The 21,754-nt window shown below is 41.3% G+C and overlaps 1 protein-coding gene across 6 annotated transcripts in view; it reads right to left on the bottom strand.

Annotated features, from left to right (window-relative positions):
* The window catches only part of LOC139155651 (calcium-transporting ATPase type 2C member 1-like), a 101,226-nt gene that overhangs the window by 35,258 nt on the left and 44,214 nt on the right, over positions 1-21,754 (bottom strand). For all 6 annotated transcript variants that reach the window (XM_070730869.1, XM_070730867.1, XM_070730870.1 and 3 more), the window contains 4 exons: positions 21,020-21,130; positions 18,883-18,999; positions 9,605-9,694; positions 839-874 (listed from right to left, as the gene is read on the bottom strand). In XM_070730869.1, coding sequence (XP_070586970.1) covers positions 839-874; positions 9,605-9,694; positions 18,883-18,999; positions 21,020-21,130 — 354 coding nt within the window. The remainder of the gene's footprint in view (positions 1-838; positions 875-9,604; positions 9,695-18,882; positions 19,000-21,019; positions 21,131-21,754) is intronic.

The following is a 21,754-nucleotide window of genomic DNA, read 5'->3' on the forward strand; positions in this document are numbered from 1 at the left end:
GAAAGTCCCCAACACTTTTGAATGGCCTGTTCCTGACAATCCTCTCTAGACTGTGGTCACCCCTGCTGCTTGTGCAACTTTTTCTTTCACACTTTTCCCTTATCCCTTCCACATAACTTTCCATTAATATGCTTTGATATAGCACTTTGGGAACATCCAATTTAGTTTGCAAATACCTTTTGAGGCTTTCTTGCCTTATGGAGGTTGTCAATGATGGTTTTCTGCACAACTGTCAGGTCAACAGTCTTTCCCATGATTGTGATTCCTACTGAACCAGACTAAAAGACTATTTAAAGCCGCTCCGAGTCTTCGGAGAAAGGCGGCATACAAGTCTAATAAATTATTATTATTATTGTTATTGTTGTTATTATTATTGTTGTTGTTGTTGTTGGCTCAGGAATCCTTTGCCGGTGTTATGGCTCAATTAGCTGATTAGAGTGGGACATTTTGAGCCTGAAATATTGCACCTTTTCACAATATTCTAATTTTCTAAGATTGTGAATTTGGGGTTTTCATGATCCCAAATCATCATAATTATGACAAATTATCACAATTATGACAAATTACGGCTTGAACTATCTTGCTTTGCATGTAAGAAGTCTCTCTCATGTATTAGTTTCACCTTTTAATTTGCATTACTGAAACAAATGAACCTTTGCACAATATTCTAATTTTTCTAGTTTTACCTGTATGTATATTTGAAATATAAAACACATTAAAGAGAAGGAAAAAGGAAAAGAATCAATGTATAAATACACTCTTAATTGTCTTAATTGCCATAAAAATTGTAAATACATAACAAATAGCGACTGGAAAGAACCAAATGAGAAATTCTTACCTGAACGAAGGCAACTGTAACAACAATAAGTATTGCCTGTTTGAAAGATAATAAATGCTATTTATAATATATATTTTAGAATCAAAGTAAATATGCAAATTAAATACTATCCAGAAGATATTAGGAACCAAATTTAAAAGCAGGTAACTTCAGTTACAATTTCAGTTGTTATTCTATTATTACTGAATCAAGTGAAAAATTAATTATATTGTCATTACGTAAAAGAACAGAAAATGTAATGAATTAATTCTGGAATCTTTTAGACTATATCATTATTCACATACTTAAAAAAAAGTGTCTTAGACATCACCATTTCAAATATATTTGAGTTTTCCCCAAAGACAAAGTTGGGGACACATCATTAATGGTTGTACACTATGAAAACCAAAAACATTTTTCAAGATTTTGTTTGCCAATATTCAGACGGAGTTTGGAAAGAAAAGGGAAAAAAAACCCTGAACAAATGAAAAGCATGAAAATTTTCTCCTTTTATACCACCTATTTAAGCTAAATTACAGTATAATTTAAATTCCAAAAATTGCTACTAATGCAAAACAATCACACATGAACCATTCCATGATGATTCCAGATAATCTGTTCAGACTGAATAGGAATAGGCAAAATTATTAAGGGAGAGGCAAAATAAGTAAAAATTAAGGACATTGGTATCTACCCATGCCAACTAAGAGAAGGAAAGGAAAGGAAAGGAAAGGGAGATTATAAGAAGATGAGGAAAACTGGTTGGACAGCCATGCCAATGTCCTTAGCTTCAGTTATATCATAACCAATTCTCTTTCTAAATTTTCTATAGCTGCTGCTAAAATCTTTGGGTAGATAGAAAAAGAAAAGTGCTTGGAAAAGTAGAAGCCCATCAATTGGAAGCTACATATATGAAGCCATAGTAAAGAAGGCAGAACGCAGGATGCAGGACTGGAAACATTTGACCAGAATGGACCTGGGGGGCTTTGGTTCCCATGGAACCAAGCCGGATCCTCCCTGAAGGGGAGGTGATACAGGAGACGCTGCCAGGGGGGCTGGTTTGGGGTCGGCATACCACACCAGTTGAATCAGTTTGTCTTGCACCGGCAGTGGGTGAAATCAGCTGTGCTGCTGTGCCTAAGCTGATGAAGCCGAGGCGACACCACAACGAAAGGATTTTAAAGTAAGCTGGAAGTCATCTGGAGAGAGAGGAATTAAGAAACGTGCTGGAGTGAGAGGAACCGAGCTTAAGAAAGGTCCTGGTGAGTGATTCGGCCAACTGGAGCTTGGATTGATTTTCTTGATTTTTAAATGGGAACAAAAGCTTGGGGGGGAAATGGAGAGGAAGCAGCTAATTGGCAATTAGATACAATAGCAAAAAGCTTCTGGAAAGACAATAAAAGCCCAAGATTGAGGATTTTAAATTTTATTTATCGGATTACTGAAGTATTTTTATGAATTTTAGCAAATTGGTTTTAATCAGCTGAGAAAATTCAGTTTTTATTATATAAATAAGTTTAAAATACTTGTTGTGGAATTAATAAGATTGCCACCTGCTGGTTGGGGGAGAACACAGGAGAAGATTTGTTGGACATACAATCTGCTTTTCGATCTTGGCTCCTGGAACACCTTATCTATGCTGATTGTGAATGTGAATTTTCTTAATTATTTCCATCTGGAGACTACAACATCTTGAAGAGATGTATATTATTCTACAAGAATTATTTTATAGAACTGCAGAAACATGTAGATATTACAGATTTTATTTACAGCACAGAAATTGAATTGAGAAAGGGGACTAAACATTTTAACCCCGCTGTTCGGTTCGGGTTGTATGTGACCTGAAGCGAAGTTTGAGACCCTGTAAAAATTTCCCCTGCATATCTGAAACTTGAAATTACATGACTTTGTGTTATTTGAGGAGTTCTTTCTATGAGTATTATTTTTTGGGGGGGCTGCTTAGTTTTTGCAGGGCGAAAAAACGTAGACTTGTTCTATTCCCGGGTCTATTTGACCCAGACTAAAAAAGGTTGATTTTAGCCACTTAATTTTTTTTGAATACTTTTTGCATTGGTTTACTAATTTGAACTTTCCTGATCACAACTAAATGAAAAATGAAATAAAAAAAATGTTTGTTTATTTTGCTCAGAAAAGCCCCCCCACCCGCTGTGTGTAATTTTGTTCATTTACCGTATTTTTCGCTCCATAAGACGCAGTTTTTTTCCTCCCAAAGTAGGATGAAAAATCAGCCCCGTCTTATGGAGCGAAGATGCAGGCAGGGAGGGGGGGGAGGCTGCGAACTCGGAAGCGCCATCCCGCCGGCTGGCTGGCTAGCAGCTGCCTGGACCCCTCCCTCCCGGAGGAGGGTCTCCCTCCGCACCACCAGCGGCGCTCCCCCCGCCAGCCAGCCAGCCAAGCCCCGCGCCCGCCGGAACCGGCTCCTCGCTCTCCCCCCGCCGCCCGCCACGTTTGCAGGTGGGGAGGGTCAGGTGGCCCGTCAAGGCCAGGAGGGATGCCGCTGCCCCCCCTTCCCTCTCTCCGCCCGCTGCTGCACCTCCTTGATGCCGAGAGGAAATGCCGGCAAAGGTTTTTCTCAGCGGAGGCCGGCGAAGGTGATATTCAATGTCGGGGGCGCACGGGCGGTTGCGCGCGCTCCCTATCTCCCTGCTAGCCCACTCGGAATATTCAAAATAAGAAAAGCCTTTGCCGGCGAAGGTTTTTCTTATTTTGAATATTCCGAGTGGGCTAGCAGGGAGATAGGGAGCGCGTGCAACCGCCCGTGCGCCCCCGACATTGAATATCACCTTTGCCACCGGCCCCGCCTCTCCTACAACCCCCTTGCTGAGAGCCTGGGACGAAAGTGCTCTCGGCAAAGGTGAGGCGGGCAGGGCGTGCGCACGTCACCGCTGAGAAGAACGGAGAGAGAACGAGAGTGAGTGAGAGCAACAGACAGCAAGATAGAGAGAAAGTGAGAAAGAGAGAGTGAGAGAAAGGGGGGGAGAGAAAGAGATAGCAAGAGAGAGAGAACAAGAGAAAGAAAGAGCGTGAGAAAGAAAACAAGAGAGAAAGAGTGAGAGAGAGAGAAAGCAAAAGAGACAGAAAGAAAACAAGAGAGAGAAAGTGAGAAGAGAGAGAAAGAGGGGGAGAGAGAGAGAAAGAGAGAGGGGGAGAGAGAGAAAGAGAGGGAGAGGGAGAAAGAGAGTGGGAGAGGGGGGAAAGATAGCAAGAGAGGGAGAGAAAGAGAGAGGGAAAGGGGGGAGAGATAGCAAGAGATGGAGAGAGAGAAAGAGAGAGGGAAAGGGGGAGAGAGGGGGGAGAGAAAGAGAGAGGGAGGGAGAGAGAGGAGATAAAGGAAGAGGAGAGAGAGAAAGGAAGAGAAAGAAAGAAAGAGGGATAGAAAGAGAGAGAGAGAGTGAGAGATGCTCAGTGAGCCTTTCTTTGAAGTTGCCTTTCTTTCTTTCTTTTTCTCTCTTGCTCTCTTGCTCTTTCATTCTTTTTTCTTTCTCTTGCTTTCTTTTTTTCTCTTGCTTTCTCTCCTTCCTTCCATTTCTTTCATTCCCCCTCTCTCAATCTGCTTGCCGGCGCATATACATAGAAACATAGAAACATAAAAGACACACCAGTTGCGGCCCTACTTGGACAGGGAGTCATTGCTCACAGTCGCTCATGCCCTCATCACCTTGAGGTTCGACTACAGCAACCACCTCTACATGGGACTACCTTTGAAAAGTGTTTGGAAACTTCAGATCATGCAGAATGTGGCCGCGAGAGCTTTCGTGGGGCTTCCCACATTCGCCCACGTCTCTGCCGATCAGTTTCCAGTCACAATTCTAAGTGTTGGTAATGACCTTTAAAGCCCTATCTGGCATCGGACCACAATACCTCCGGAACCGCCTTCTGCCGCACAAATCCCAGCAGCCGATAAGGTCCCACACAGTTGGCCTTCTCCAGGTCCTGTCGACTAAACAATGTCATTTGGCGGTCCCCCGGGGAAGAGCCTTCTCTGTGGCCGTCCCGGCCCTCTGGAATCAACTCCCCCCAGAGATTAGAACTGCCCCCACCCTCTTTGTCTTTTGCAAATTACTTAAGACCCACCTGTATCGCCAGGCATGGGAGAATTGAGACATCTCCCCCAGGCTTTTATAGTTTTATGTATGGTATGCATGTGTTGCATGATTTTTAAATGATGGGTTTTTAAGATGTTTTTTTTGTAATAGTAGATTTGTTTACATTGTAACACGGTTATTATTGTTGTTGTGAGCCGCCCCGAGTCTTCGGAGAGGGGCGGCATACAAATCTAATAAATTATTATTATATTATTATTAAAGGTACCAAAATTAATAGAGAAATTTATAAAACCCAAGCTTTTGCGGATGACTTGGTATTCTTCCTCAAAGAACCAAAATCATCAATAACCAATCTGTTAAAGGAATTAGAACTATTCGGGAAGGCCGCAGGCTTAAAATTTAATAAAGATAATACTAAATTCTTACCAAAAATTGCACTCAAGCACAGATAAAGGAACTAGTAAAAATTTCAGGATTGCAAGCAATAAAGAGAATTAAATACCAGCTGGCTTACAGCTAGATACTCATTGTTAAAAGAAGATAATTATATAAAATTACATCGCAACACAAAAGAAGACCTAGAAAAATGGGGTAAAATACAATTATCGCTCCTTGGCAGAATTGCAATTATAAAATCTAATATTCTTCCCCGATGGCTTTACCTATTCCAAATGGCTCCAATTAAATTAGAAAAAAAAATCTTCAAAAAAATTAATAGAGCTATATCAAAGTTTATATGGGCAGGGAGAAAGCCAAGAATTAAATATAAAAATCTGGGGGACAAACAAGAGGCGGTGGGCTTTGGTCTATCTGATCTTGAAACTTACTATTATTCAGCCAGCCTATTATGGATTAAGGATTGGATCACACTAAATAATCAAAGAATTCTCAAACTAGGAGGTTATAATTTACAAGAAGGATGGCATGCCCACCTATCAAATCAATATCAAACACACACAATTTCAACAACATGCAATAAGAAGTACCTTATTGGAGGAAAATTAAAAATAAACACTTTATAGAAATACCAAGGTGGTTATCCACCATGGAAACCTTGAAATACCCAAATGTCCTAGGAAAAACTAAAGTGAGAACATATGACGAACTATTAGATAAGGAAGGTAAGCTTAAATCTAGACAAACTTTAGAAGCTGAAGGGAAACATATAGATTGGTTTCCATATAGACAATTTCAAAAAAGATATAAAATTGATTCTGAAGAATATGGAATAAGTCCTAAATTAAATATAATAGACAAAATCTTATTAGGCCCACCCACTAAATTTATAACAAAGATGTACAATTATTTAATACAATTTGACAACTTAGAAGAAACTGTAAATATGAAGCTGGGGGCTGCCCCCTGGAGCCGGGGTGATGGGCCCGGGCTCGGCCTACTCAGCCCTGAACTCCACCTCCTCCCCCGCCACCATGCTGGCCAGCAAAGCATCAAGGCTTCTGAGGTGAGCTGCGCGGCGGGAGGCAGAGCCAAAGGGAGGGTGCGGAGCTAAGGGGAGGGCGCGTCGGCCAGCAAAGCTGGCTTTCCAGGAAAGTGGTGCGCTTTTCAAACACGCTGCATTCCTGCACCGCTTTCATGGGCAGGGGTGTGAGGGGGAGGCGGCCACCTCCCGTCCCACGGCACCAGGCCCAAGCCCTGCACCGGCCAGCAAAGCTGGCTGCCCGGGAAAGCCGTGCTCCGGCCAGCAAAGCCGGCTGCCCGCCGGAGAAGTGGAGAGAAAGAAAGAAAAGAGAAGGGAAAGAGAGGGAGGGAAAGAGAAATGGAGAAGAAGGAAGGAGGGAGAGGAGGGAGGGAAGAAAGAGAGAGAAGAGGGAGAAATAGGGAGAGGGAGAGAGAAAGGGAGGAAGAGAGAAATATAAAGGGAGGGAGGGAGAAAAAGAGGGAGGGAGGGGAAGAGGGAAGAGGGGAATGAAGAGAAAGAGAAAAAAGTGGAAGGAAGAGAGAAGGAAAGAAAAGAAGGGAGGGAGGAAGAGAGAGAGAGGGAGAGGGAGGGAAAGAGGGAAGAGAGGAAGGAAGAAAGAGAAAAAAGTAGAAGGAAGAGAGAAGGAAAGAAAAGAAGGGGGAGAGAGAGAGAGAGAGAAGAAAATCAAAATCTAGTTTGAAACTAACTCAACTATTTAAGTGGCATTTTGATACTTAGTTGCCCCATTCTGAGGTCACTGTTACAGACACACAGTATTTTATTTTGAAATTCTCTGAGGCAAAATATGGTGGGTTTTTTAAAAACCAAAATATCTTTACTGCAGATTAAGATCAGCAAAACAATATCAATCATCCAATTTCTTAATATGCTTTAATTTTCATGTTTCTCAGCTGCGTAAAAAGCTTTGGTAACTTATAATTAAAAAGAAAAATAACAAATATCAAAAGAAAAATGCAGGCTACTGAAATACAACATGGTTTCTTCCCTTTGGCAAGAGTGGTAGAAATTTGAGGAGGGATGATTGATTATTAAATATAGAATGATGGTAAAAGATATATTTAGATGTTGTTTAATATTAGGATGTATTAATTCGTAAAATTGGATTAGAATTTTAGAACTATACAGAATTACATAGGTAAAATTAATGGAAGATACATAGGATGAATAAGGGTTTTATGATACGTACTGTATGATTTTATGAGTTTGCATTATGAATTTAAAATATACTTGGAAATGTAGAAGATTGATGAAAGTTAATAATAGTAAATGCTAGATGCCTGAAAATTAATTGAGCTTGGAAATATTGAATGAAATTATAGAAAAGTAAATATGGAAATATATTAATTTATGCATTGGTGTTCAGATAGATTTTCATAGTATTACTAGATTACTATAATACTATGATAAATATTTAAGAAATTAAGATATTAAAGCATGGATTTATTAATAGTTGTAGTTTTGGTTTTGCTGGTTGTTTTAGTTTTAATAGTAATAGATTTTGGCTTTGTTTTATTATTAATTTATTTTAATAAAAAAAGAAGGGAATTTTTAATCAATTAATTAGACTTCTGTGCCGCCCAGTCCCAAAGGGACTGCCGCTCAGACACTATACTTTTCCGCCCACACCGGAAAAAAATTAGAGGGAACACTGCCCATGGTGTAACATCCCTGGTTTTGGTTTGGCTCTGAGTTTGTGGTCTGGCTATGTGTTTATGGTGTTTATCAGTTTGCTTTGTGTATGTGTTGGAGGGGGGTGTAGCAGTTGGAGATGCTGCCATGGTTTGGCTTCTGGGTTGTGGTTGTATTTTGTCTGTGGGGTGGGTATGGGTTTTGTTCTGATTTCAGGCTGATTCGTATAATACTTGGAATAAAGGAATCCTCAATGAATCTCATTGTAAAACATATCCTCTTTATTTTCTCCTTACTTTTCAACTCTGCACGCAGTTTTCTTTCCTCATCATTATTATCTCAGCAATTAAGTAGATAAGCTTGGAAGTAGCATGAAAGACATTCCACAAGTCATTCTAAAATTTATGGCTAATTAAGGCTAGCCAGGAGTCATAAAGAAAAAAATAATAAATCACACATCATGCTTACGCTTCGGAGCAAGTTTTGGGACGCAGCCATTATTTTTTGCAAGATTGAACAAATTCAGCGTCTCTTCCATTTCACACCCGGATGTGACATAATTCATGAATTAATTACTCTCTAATATCTCCACCCTCTTTCTTCTCTGAGTTTCTGCAACTTTCGAAAATGAGCATCCCTCCATTTGTTGTCTCCCCCATTTGAGTCACTCAAACTCATCTCTATATCATTAGCTCCATGGTCTACACTAACACTGCTAACTGTCAGTAGAGCAGGGAGATTTATGATCTCTAAATCCCAGTCATCCTCCAAATCTGAAAACTCCTCATGCTGCAAGGGAGTACACACAACAGGTTTGGGTCTGGTGAGAGTGATTGGTGGTGGTGTCCTGTGTTGTTCTGGGTCTGGTGCCAGTTTTTATGGCTGGGATTTGTTTGTTGATTAGGACTAGTTTCCAGAAGTCTGGTAGGCTGGAGGTATCATCGCATTTATTCATGTTGTGAGGGTGTTTCTCTACTTCAATGGCTTCCATAATTATTCTTTTGTTGGAGTGTTCAGTTTTGGAAATTTAGTTCTTTCAAAATCAATTTCCTGTCCCGTTGTTTTGAGATGTTGGAAAAGGGAGGAAGTTTTTTTCTTTTTTTCTGACTGCGTTCTTGTGTTCTGTGATGTGTGCATTTATTCTCCTATTAGTTCGTCCAATATATGTGGTTGGGCAGATTGTGGATGGTGTTTCATAGCCTCCTTGGTTTTCTAGTTGAATCTTGTCTTTGGGTTTCTTAAGATGTTGGCTATTTTTTGGTCAGTGCCAAAGGCTGTCTTGATATTATGTTTGTGGAGAATTTTGGTGATTTTATCTGTGGTGTCTTTGATGTAAGGGAGGAGGCCGATACCGTTCTCCTGTTCTGCATCTCGGATCTTGGGAGGTGTTTTGGATTAGGTTGGTGATTGTGTTTCCTTGGAATCCGTTGGAAATTAATACGTTTGTGAGACTCTGTAATTCAGTTTTCAGGTGGTCTTTGTCAGCTAGGCGTTTGGTTCTGGAGATGAGGACCTGAAACAGTGGTCCTCTAAATGTTTACTACAACTACATTTTTCATTATTGATAATCATTGGCCATGATAGATAATGTTGAAGGAAGTTTATCATAGATTCTATACCTTTCATTTAAATGCAAAATGATAATCTTACCACAGTGATACTGACGGCATCATCAAATTGATGCATTATAACACTGATGACTGCAGAAGCCAGGAGGAGCATAATCAGAGGATTTTTAAACTATAGAGAAAAGGAGAGAAAAATCAGAAATATTTTGGAATAATAAGAAAAATTCTTTTTTCTATTACATCGTAAATGATGGTAGCTTTATAGGAACAATGTACCAGAAAATAATCCCAAGACATAATGCCTCAAAAGAGGGGGCCTTAAGTGATATTATTAAAATGTAACTTTGCTGGACTTTAATATATTTTATTAATCAAATGTAATTAATACATTTCTAAATACAATATTTCCAAAAATGTTTTAAGCAGGTAGTCCCCAACTTACAAGAGTTTATTTAGCTCAAAGTTATAATGGCACTGAAATCGTGACTTATGACAGTTTTTCACACTTAACAGCATTAAAGCATCTTCATCGTTACATAATCAAAAGTCTGATACTTGGCAAAAAAACTCATGACAGTTGCAATGTTCTGGAGTTATGTGATCACTTTTTGTGACTTGTAACAAGAAAAATCAATGCACTTAATAATCATGTTACTAACTTTAAAACTGCAGTGATTAATCAACAATTGTGGCAAGAAAGGTTGTAAAATGGGGCAACATTCCCTTAAATGTTTCTCTTAGCAACAAAAAAATTGGGCTCAATTGTATTCATAAGTCAAGGACAACTTGTACGCACTTTTGTTATTAATCAGAATTTCATGTAGAAATATACAGTGGGAGAAAAAGTATTTAGTCGGACACCAAGTTCTCCCACTCAAAAAGATGAGAGAGGCCTGTAATTGACATCATAATTAGAGCTCAACCATGAGAGACAACATGAGAAAACACATCCAGAAAATCACATTGTCTGATTTTTAACGAATTTATTTGCAAATTATGGTGGGAAATAAGTATTTGGTCACCTACCAAGAAACAAGATTTCTGGTTCTCACATACCTGTAACTTCTTCTTTAAGAGGCTCCTCTGTCCTTCACTCATTACCTGTAGTAATGGCACCTGTTTGAACTGGTTATCAATATAAAAGTCACCTGTCCACAACCTCAAACAGTCACGCTCCAAACTCCACTATGGTGAAGACCAAAGAGCTGCCGAAGGACACCAGGAACAAAATTATAGCCCTGAACCAGACTGGGAAGACTGAATCTGCAATAGGCAAGCAGCTTGGTGTGAAGAAATCAGCTCTGGGAGCAATAATTAGAAAATAAAAGATATACAAGACCACTGATAATCTCCCTTGATCTGAGACTACACGCAACATCTCATCCCGTGGAGTCAAAATGATCACAAGAATGGTGAGAAAACGGGGGAACCACACGGGGGAACCTAGTGAATGACCTGCAGAGAGCTGGGACCAACGTAATAAAGACTACCATCAGTAACACACTATGCCGCCAGGAACTCAAGATTCTGCAGTGCCAGATGTGTTCCCCTGCTTAAGCCAGTACATGTCCGGGCCCGTCTGAAGTTTGCTAGAGAGCATTTGGATGATCCAGAAGAGTTTTGGGAGAATGTCATATGGTCAGATGAAACCAAAGTAGAACTGTTTGGTAGAAACACAACTCATCATATTTGGAGAAAGAATGCAGAGTTACATCCAAAGAACACCATACCTACTGTGAAGCATGGGGGTGGCAACATCATGCTTTCAGGGACCAGGACGACTGATCCATGTACATGAAAGAATGAAGGGGGCCACATATTGTGAGATTTTGAGTGCAAACCTCCTTCCATCAGCAAGGGCACTGAAGATGAAACGTGGCTGGGTCTTTCAGCATGACAATGATCCCAAGCACACGGCCAGGGCAACGAAGGAGTGGCTTTGTAAGAAGCATGTCAAGGTCCTGGAGTGGCCTAGCCAGTCTCCAGATCTCAACCCTATAGAAAACCTTTGGAGGGAGTTGAAAGTCCGTGTTGCCCAGCGACAGTCCCAAAACATCACTGCTCTTGAGGAGATCTGCATGGAGGAATGGGCCAACATACCAGCAACAGTGTGTGGCAACCTTGTGAAGACTTACAGAAAATGTTTGACCTCTGTCATTGCCAACAAGGGATATATAACAAAGTATTGAGATGAACTTTTGTTATTGACCAAATACTTATTTTCAACCATAATTTGTAAATAAATTCATTAAAAATCAGACTGTGATTTTCTGTATGTGTTTTCTCATGTTGTCTCTCATGGTTGAGGTCTACTTATGATGCCAATTACAGGCCTCTCTCATCTTTTTAAGTGGGAGAACTTGCACAATTGGTGTCTGACTAAATACCTTTCCCCCCCACTGTAATTATAAAAAATATCTGGTAAATATTTATTTACTGTATATACTCGACTGTAAGTCGACCCGATTATAAGCCAAGGCACCTATTTTTGCCACAAAAACTGGGAAAACTTATTGACTCGAGTATAAGCCAAGGTTGGAAAATGCAGTGGCTACTGATAACTTTTAAAAATGGAAACCAATAAAATTACATCAATTGAGGCATCAGTAGATTAAATGTTTTAGAATATATATTTCAAAGAAAACCAGTAAACTAGCTTTGTAAGCTTAAAAGAGGGTAAACAGGTATATGTCCCCCCAAGGCAGGTATAGAAAAAAAATGCAAGTACTCAATCCCCCACTGCTCCTGCTGATTGTTAGGGTTAGGGTACCTGGCCTCTCCTTGCCTCAAAGAGATACAATTTCCCTATCTATTTAATATTACTGAACATCCAAAATATACTTTTTAATTCTATGTATATATGCCATGTGTGTACATACACAGGCACACAAAAATATATATTATCTACTATATAAATTGTATGTGTATATACATAGAGAGAGAGAGAGAGAGGTATTGTAAAATTATATACATTCAACCTCACTTACTGTGATAGGAAAAACAAACCCAGAGTACACTTTCTGCCACACATTTAACCATAACTAGAACATTACACATACCTTCAGATTTACTTCTCTAGCTTGCACATAACTGTTAGAACTAGGAAATGTCATGGATTGAATAAAATGTGGTGATTCTCACTTAACAATGCTTTTGCTTAACAACCAAAATTTTGGGCTCAACTGTGGTTTTTCTTTTTCTAGGTTTTTCTTTCTTTCTTTCTCTTTTTTCTTTCTTTCTGTCTCTCCCTTCTTTCTTTTTTCCTTCTTCCCTCCCCCCTTTCTTTTTCTGTCTGACAGTCTTCCTTCCTTCCTTCCTTCCTCCCTTCCTTCCTTCATCTTTCCTTCTTCCGTCCCTTCCCTCCCTGCTTTCCTTTTTTTGTCTGTCTTCCTTTCTTCCTTCCTACCTACCATCTTTCATTGTCTGTCTCTCTTCCTTCCTACCATTTTTTTCTGTCTGCCTGCCTGCCTGTCTTCCTACCATCTTTCTTTTTTTCTTCCTTCCTTCCTAACATTTCTTCCTTCCTTCCTTCCTTCCTAACATTCCTTCCTTCCCTCCCTCCCTCCCTCCCTCCCTCCTTCCTTCCTTCCTATCTGTCTTTCTTCCTTCCTAGCATCTTTCTTTCCCCGCCCCCTCACCTCAGGTAAATTACAGTCAATACTGTACAGGTTTTTATTTAAGGTTACAAAGCAAATGAAGAATCATTTTGAGTACAGTAATACCTCATGATACGAACTTAATTGGTGCAAGGAGGAGGTTCGTAAGACGAAACATTGTTTCCCATAGGAAACAAAAAACCAAAAAACCCCCCGCAAAAAAACGGCTTTCGGCGACTGCTGGGAAGCCGCACGGCTGTTTTAAAAGGTGACAGCCAGCCTGGGGGGCTTGCTGGCAAGCCCCCCAGGCCGGCTGCGACCTTTTAAAACACCCGTGCCGCTTCGCAGCTGTCTCCCGAAGCTGAACGCTAAAGCCGAACTTCCGCGTTCGGCTTCGGGAGAAAGCTGCGAAGCGGCGCGGGTGTTTTAAAAGGTCGCAGCCGGCCTGGGGGGCTTGCCAGCACCCCCCCGAACCCGGGATTGGGGTTCGCGGGGGTGCTGGCAAGCCCCCCAGGCCGGCTGCGACCTTTTAAAACACCCGCGCCGCTTCGCAGCTGTCTCCTCCTCCATTCGGAAATGAGATGGAGAAGACCTGGGGGATGGGCATGAGATAAAACGTTTAGGAGGTATGGAAATAAACTCCAACTGAAGGCCCCATTCCACAGTAGCAACAGGGGGGATAGATCCTTCTGTGAGCACCATTGGTGGAATTTGGACCAGGTATGGTCGTGAATCCTGTTGGTGGACACTCTTCTGGCTTTTAGGATTATTTCTACAGTGTCCGGGTCGTATCCTCACAGGTCTAAGTTGTGCTGGATAATAGCCAAGCAGTGAGGTGGAACCACTCCGGATCTGGATGGAGAGAGGCCCCTTGCTGCAACATATCCTCTGAAACGGGGAGTCGCCAGGGGTCCTGGATGGACAGACGTTGTAGATCCGCGAACCATGGCTGGCGTGGCCAGTGAGGGGCTGTCAGAATCACCTGGGCCTTCTCGAGGATGATCTTGTGGATCACATCTGGAAGAATTGGAATTGGAGGGAAGGCGTAAAGTAGCCCTCGAGGCCAAGGGATTCTGAGTGCATTTGTCGCCTCCGCTCCCGGGAATGGGAAACTGGAGTAGAATCGAGGGAGTTGAGCATTGGCCTCGGTCACAAATAGGTCTAGCGATGGGTGACCGAACCTGAGGCAGATTTGCTGAAACAGAGCCGGATGAAGGCTCCACTCTCCTGGGTCTAGAGTCGACCAGGAGAGCCAATCTGCTTGTACATTGAGGATTCCCGATATGTGGTCGGCCTTTAACGACTGAAGATGCCTCTCTGCCCAGAGACCCAACTTCAGGGCTTCTCTCATCAGGACTTGGACCTGGTGCCCCCTTGTCTGCAAATATGACTCTTTGTGGCTATATTGTCTGTGAGAATCAGAACATGTTGATTGATGATATGCGGTTTGAATTGTTTGAGGGCCAAAGACACTGCTCTCAATTCCAGCCAGTTGATAGGTCTGGAAGCCTCCTCCGCTGACCACGTGCCTTGGGCTATCAGGCCCTGGGCATGGGCTCCCCAGCCCAATAAGCTGGCATCCGTAGTGATGGTGAATTGGTCTGGACACCTGAAGGGGGATCCCTTGTCCAAAGCGGGGGAGGTCCACCACGTAAGGGATCTTAAAACTGTGGATGGGATGGTGATGAGGCGTGTCGAGTTGCTGTTCCCCGATCTCTGGAACGGTAACAGAAGCCATTGGAGATCCCCGGCGTGAAGACGGGCCCAGGGGATAATGCCAATGCAGGATACTATCTTTCCCAGTAGAGAAGACAGGGTAACGATGGAAGTCCTTCTCTGAGATCGTATTTGGGAAATGAGCTCCTTAATACTGACTTTTCTCTCAGTAGAGAGAAAAACCTTAGAGAGATCTGAGTTATTGATGGCCCCCAGGTGTTGAATAGAAGTAGATGGATGGAGCTGACTTTTTTTGAGATTAATGGAGAAACCATGATCCTGTAGGATAGACATGGTAATGTTGAGGTCTGAGCAGGTGCCCTCTTTAGAGGGCCCATTAATTAATATGTCATCCAAATAGCATAAAATATGAATGGGCGTGGCTCGAATGTGAGCTGCCAGGGCTCTTAGGAGCTTAGTAAAGACTCGAGGAGCCGAGGAGACCCTGAAGGGCATGGCCCTATATTGATAGTGCTTGCCCTGGAAGGCGAAGCGTAGAAATTTCCTGTGACCTTTGGCAATGGGAATATGAAGATAGGCTTCCGTGAGATCCAAGGAGACCATAACGTCCCCAGGATGGATAGCAGTTAAAATGGATGACAAAGAATGCATCTTGAATTTCCTATATTTAATAAACTGGTTCAATTTTTTAAGGTCCAGGATGGCTCTCCATCCTCCAGATGTCTTAGGGACCATGAAGAGGATGGAGTAGAAGCCCAGACCTCTTTGGGAAAATGGAACAGGTTGGATAGCCCTGATAGACAACAAATGTTGAATAGCCTCCTCCATTCGGAAATGAGATGGAGAAGACCTGGGGGATGGGCATGAGATAAAACGTTTAGGAGGTATGGAAATAAACTCCAACTGAAGGCCCCATTCCACAGTAGCAATAACCCAGGGATCCTTACAGAAATGGCGCCATCTGGAGGAGAACCAAGCCAGGTGCCCCCCTATGGGAGTGGAATGAAGCTCACCATCTGGACTTTCTGGAAGCTCTGGTCGAGGAGGAACCTCTTTGGTAACGGGATCCTCTACCCCTGGAGTTTCTGCCAGCTTGGGAGCGAAAACGAGGGGAATACTGACCTGAGTTTCTTTGGAAAGTGAACCCTTGATCCTCTTGACGATTGGGACTTCGAAAGGGTTGAGTTTTGATGGACTTCTTGTTGGTGGACCCCAAAACTTTCTTTTTGTCAGCGGTTTCAGTGAGAAGGGAGTCCAGGAGGTCGCCAAGTAGGTGATCGCGCTTCAAAGGACACATGGCCAGCTGCCATTTTTGCCCCACTCCCGCCTGCCAAGGGCGCAGCCATAGAAGGCTTCTGGCCGTTGTTGAGGCTGCTACTGACCTGGCTGCAAATCTTGATGATTGCAGGGTAGCATCAGCTACATATTGGGCCACTGCAAAAACTTTGTTAAAATGCTGTTGGCCTCGTAGATCATCAGGGGGGATGTGCTGCTGGAGCTGTTGAAGCCATAAAAGCATAGCTCTAGAAAAGAAAGATGCTGCTGCTGCACTCTTGGTAGCCAAGGTATCCGCGAAGAAACATCTTTAGAGCATTTGCTCTAGGCGTTTGTCTTCGGGTTTTAAAACCTCCTCTGCTTCACCCGGCATAGCAGCCGCAGAGTGTAGTCTTAACAGGTTCATCGGGTTTAGGGCAGACAAGAAGAAATTCATAAGAAGGGGAAAGCTTATATAATTTCTTGTCCTTGGTTGTGGGGTTGAAGCCAAAGGCTGGGTAGTCCCACTGCTTGAGCAGAGCATCTTTAAACAATTTGCACATTGGAATGACTTCTTTGTCTTTCTGTTTCTCCATGAAGTATGGTAGACTTTCCTCAGGAGGATCTGTGGAAGGAGCAGACTGTTTATCTTGCCAGGCTAAGTCTGTAGAAACTCTTGCTTTAAATAGAAGAGATTTGAAAAGTTGGAATAGAAAGATCGTAGCTGGGGCTGGAATCTTAATTTGAGATTCCTCATCTTCTGACAGGCGATGAAATGGGTCATCATTTTCCTCTACGTCCATGTCCTCATTCTCATCCTGGGAAGAATCCGAATCTTCATTAATTGGAAGTCTGTAGGATGAGAGGGAACTCACGGGCCGGGGGGCTCGTGGAAGGGGATGAGAGTGAGAAGGCACATTGATATCCGAGAGCTTGGCATCAATGGCTTTAGACGAGGCAGAAAACATAGACTGAAACTCTGGAGGCAGATTAGTAATGGTTGCAGATAAAGAAAGAGATTCCCTGAAGGCCTGGGATGGGTCTGGCTCAGAGAGATCTTCCATAATGTCTGGCTCCTCTGGACCTAAGCCCCATAAGTTAAGTTGGGGTCTGTTTAGGTTTGGCTCATCCAGAGAGAGCACAGGGACCCCAGAGGGAGGCAGGTTAGAAGCCTCTGGGGGGTCAGGGCTAATGTGCACTTGGGCCTGCACCTTTGAACGTTTAGCTGATTTTTCATGGATTCTCTGCAAGGCTAGGTCCCTTCTCTTCTCAGCCCTGGTGGGTCTAGCCATTGCAGGGACTCCCGAGGAAGAGGAGGAAGAGGCCTGGGGGATATTATCAATTTCATCACCAGTAGGCCTAACCTCTCTGGGACCTTTAGATGTGCCTCTCTTGGGAAACAGAGCCCTGGCCTGAACAAATTACAGGGACAAGACTTGAGCCAAAATCTGATGGGAGAAGCTTCTAGGGCAATGTTCCCAAGAGGAAGGGGCCCCTGCTCCTAGGCCCAGGAGCGTCTGCAACTCACAGTCAATCTGGTCGGTACCAGAGTTCATGCCAGGGAGTGCAGAAGGGCAGGCCTCGCTAACCTTAATCAAAAAGTAAACCAAGGCACACTGGGCAGGCCTCGCTAACCTTAATCAAAAAGTAAACCAAGGCACACTGGTTTGGAGGCCTAGCCAGGGAGAAAAGCCCTGAGGGACTCAAAGCTTACTCCAGGGCCAAGTGGTGGACTTACTGGCACCAGATGGGACGCGCGTGGGCGATCTGCAAGGGCCGACAATTACTGGGCGCTGAGGGCCTTCGTGCCAAAATCAACCGCTCCGAGATTTTAAAAACGGAGGGGAGTCTAAAGTCCGGGGGACAATCAAGGGAAGCTTGCTACAGTCCCACTCCGCAGGAGGGAAAAAAGCCCTTTTTTTCCTTTTTAAATCAATCCTTAGCTTGCCAGTAAACCTCCTGGCCGAGTAGATTTACTAGTAAATACAATCCGGCAGCAGCGTGAGCAGGGCGTTTGCAAAAAAACCTGCAGGAGCCGCGCCGCGGCTTCTCCCTCGGCACCGAACCCAGTAAAGCTGGCACACAACCAAGGCAAGCTCTAAAGTAAAAGGCAATAATAAATTTTACTTATCTGATAGAAAGAAGATGAAGGGAAGGTGATTTGCGAGAGGAACGAGCCACCACGAGTCCTGCTGGATCGCAGGACTGAGCGAATTCTGGGGAAGGGGCGGATCCAGCAGGCCTTTTAAAGACTAGGCTCGGATCTCGACGGATTGGACAGCAAGCAACTCACGTGACTGCTGGACCCGCTCTCTCAGTACAGAGAAAGTGAGGAGTGCAGATGCAGCAGCGCAAGGAAAATAAGGAGAGCCAAGACTGATAATCCCGGAAGTGACTGCCACCGGTCAGCTGAAGCTGCACACAGCTTCATTTCCATCAGAAGAATGGTCCCATGCCCTGGTGGGTCCAGCCTACTCCTGCTGCCGGCGCTCGGGCCATTGCAGTGCCCGAGTGCTGTCCGTAACTTGAATATAAGCTGAGGTCAGATTTTTCAGCGCATTTTTGGTTTTGAAAAACTCACCCTATACTCAAGTATGTATGGTAAATAAGTTTTGAATGAAGAGAAGAAAAATTTAAAGAATCCAATCCTAAAGTAATCTGAGTAGTGGGTGGAAAGTTTGGAAGATTAAATCAACTGGAATACATTTCTCTATTTACCACCATCTTACTACCACACCATTAGCTGATTTTGATCCCATCATTTCTTAGCTTGCATGAAGGTAGTGTAATTCATTTGGGTACTTAAAATAATAAAAGTGTTATTGGATCTTACCTGAGACATATATTTTTTCCATAGTGGTTCATCTTCAGTAATATCAAATTCATTCCAACCATGAAATGCCCTTCTATGGCAAACTTCACAATTTTTCAAGCCATTCTGAATATTAGCCTACGATAGATAGATAGATTAGATAGATAGATAGATAGATAGATAGATAGATAGATAGATAGATAGATAGATAGATATTTTAAGAGATGTATTTAATTTACATACTCATGTGAATTTTTCTTTCTGTACAATCAAACAGTAAAATCCCATATAAGCCATATTATGTGAATACTGTACCTGGGTAAAACCCTTTTATCTAATCTTGTTTCACAATTGTGTACTTTAAGAATCCACACCCTTCCTCATCCCCTGCCCAGCCCCCAAAGGACAATCACAATGCTGATCTGGCCCTCAATGAAATAGAGATTGACATTTCTGTACTACAGGGTATGACATTTACAGGCCACCTGAGGGCTCCTTGAAAAGGAAAAGTGGCAAAAATAGGAATGACTTACATCCTCCTGATAGCATTGTCATTGATTTTGTTTATGGGAAGTTTGTGAGGAAAATAACAAATAGTGATCACATGATCTTGTAATGGCTGCAACTTTAAGACTGGTCTCCCTCCTATAGTGTCATTATAATTTTGAATGGTTACTGAACAAGTGATCATAACCCGAGAATTCCTAAAGTTATATATCACTATAAAATCTGAATATATTGCACCTCTCTAGTCTTATAGGAAGAATATGATCCTGGATCAACAATATATGCAACAATAAAGATGCATATATTGTTCCAGGTAAAAGTCCAAGTATTTGGAAGATACATTGCAAGTCTCCTTTGTCTTTAATCTTCACTGTAAGTCTTTTCATTTCTGCACAGTCCATAATCTTCCTTAGTACTTCTATTTCTGTAGATATTCCATCCAACTTCCAATTTTGTGTGTATACACAATTCTAGCAGCAATCACTATGTGTACTATTAAATATATTTCTTCTTTATTAATTTTTTCTCCCAAGATGCCTAACAAGAATATTTCAGGTTTTAAATCAATAATTTGCTTTAATATCTTCTCAATCTATATTTGGACCTCTATCTAATTTTTTTTTTGTTTCTGTGCAAGTCCACTACATATGATAAAGGGAGCTAGGTGTAAGATTACACTTCCAGCATTTCATTGATTTATTCTTAAACATTTTTGCTAATCTTTCTGGAGACATATGTCATCTATAAAACATCTTTAAATGCTGTTGCCATCATCGTTTTATAGTTCCTTTCTCATAGATGCTGCCCACATATTCATCTCTATTGTATGTCCTATGTACCTCATCCATTTTATCATTGTCTCTTTCACTTCAATGAACAACAATTATACAATTTATTTATTAGCTTTTCATCTAGTCTCAGTAAAATTTCATCCAGTTTTGTTATTACCAAATTAATTCCATCTTTTTCATATCTTGCTTGTAACTATATATTCATATACCAATCTATTTTTATGCCTTCATTCTATAATGCTGTTGCAGATTTAAATTTTATTTGTCTTCAATAAAATATCATTGTATTTCGGAATGTAGTTCCAATCTATTCTACTTGGGTGTGTCAACGTCTCTATTATCGATATCCAGTATGGTCCTCAAGGCTGGGTGTAATTCATTTGTCCCTCGTTGAATTTTTCCAAGTTGGCTAAGGCAAGTCAGCCATGGCAAGACAGCTGTGGCAAGTCAGTGGCAGCAAATTATTCCATTTCATAAACCAGGCCTTTCCATTCCTAGATAGTTTCAACAGTCCAAACTAACTATAGTTATAGATCGACAGTATCAAATCTCTATGTCAAGCTGAACAAATCTCTATATCAAGCAAAATTCTTCTAGTAAGACTAAAACCACTTCTCATAAAAACTCAAAATAGATCTGCTTTGTTTATAAATTTAAAGTTTAATCTAAATGTACAAATCAGTATTTACCAATCAACTATAAAGATATAATCTTTAACAATTTTTAGCAAACCAAAGTACTATTTGAACATCATAAAGAAATAGACTAACTAACAAATCATTAACTGATCAGACATATGAACTTAACAAATACTCAAGAATGTTAAGAAAATGCTCTTATATATTCACGTTGTTATTTACCTGAAGAATGCTTGCTATTTCATTGACTGGTAATTCACTTGCTTTTTTGGAAGTTAGAACAGGAATCATTATTTCTTTTTCATCCTTAGGCAGCTGTTGAAAATGTACAACCTAAAAAACAATGAGCTATCCATATCACCAGATACCATAGTTCAGCTGCTCCAGTAAGTTACAAAAAAAAGGTCTAGCAAAACAAAAATTACAATCAACAATCAACACTTTAGAGCATTAAAAATACATTTTTCTATATTGAGTAAATTGTCAATATATTTTTTAAAAATTAAATCATATTAAAATTTTATTTTATTTGAAAATAGTTTTTATTTAAATTCTTTAAAAACATAACAACCAAAAATAGACAAACATATTTACAAAATACAAAAAAGAAAACAACAACGACACCATAACATATAACAATCAATGTATAATTTACATCATCATGTGAGGAAGGAAAATGTAATTCCTTCTATTGTTAAATATTTCATGTTCTGGTAAATACAGCCGGTATCCACTATCAATCATTTTGGTAATCCATATTCTATCTATAGTAATTTATTTCCTAGCCGCCTTCTATGCACTCTTTATTGAGTATTTAATTTCTTAAAGATCTTTATTTCCATATATCTATTATACACATATCGTACCAGATTTGTTATACCAATGAAAGAAAAATGAATTGTTATTGTCATGTTTTAATTTAAACTTTCTTTCCTTCTCTTGAACCAATCGTAAAAA

This window comes from Erythrolamprus reginae, unplaced genomic scaffold (genome assembly GCF_031021105.1).
Source record: "Erythrolamprus reginae isolate rEryReg1 unplaced genomic scaffold, rEryReg1.hap1 H_39, whole genome shotgun sequence".
In the NCBI taxonomy this organism is placed as follows: Eukaryota; Metazoa; Chordata; class Lepidosauria; order Squamata; family Dipsadidae; genus Erythrolamprus; species Erythrolamprus reginae.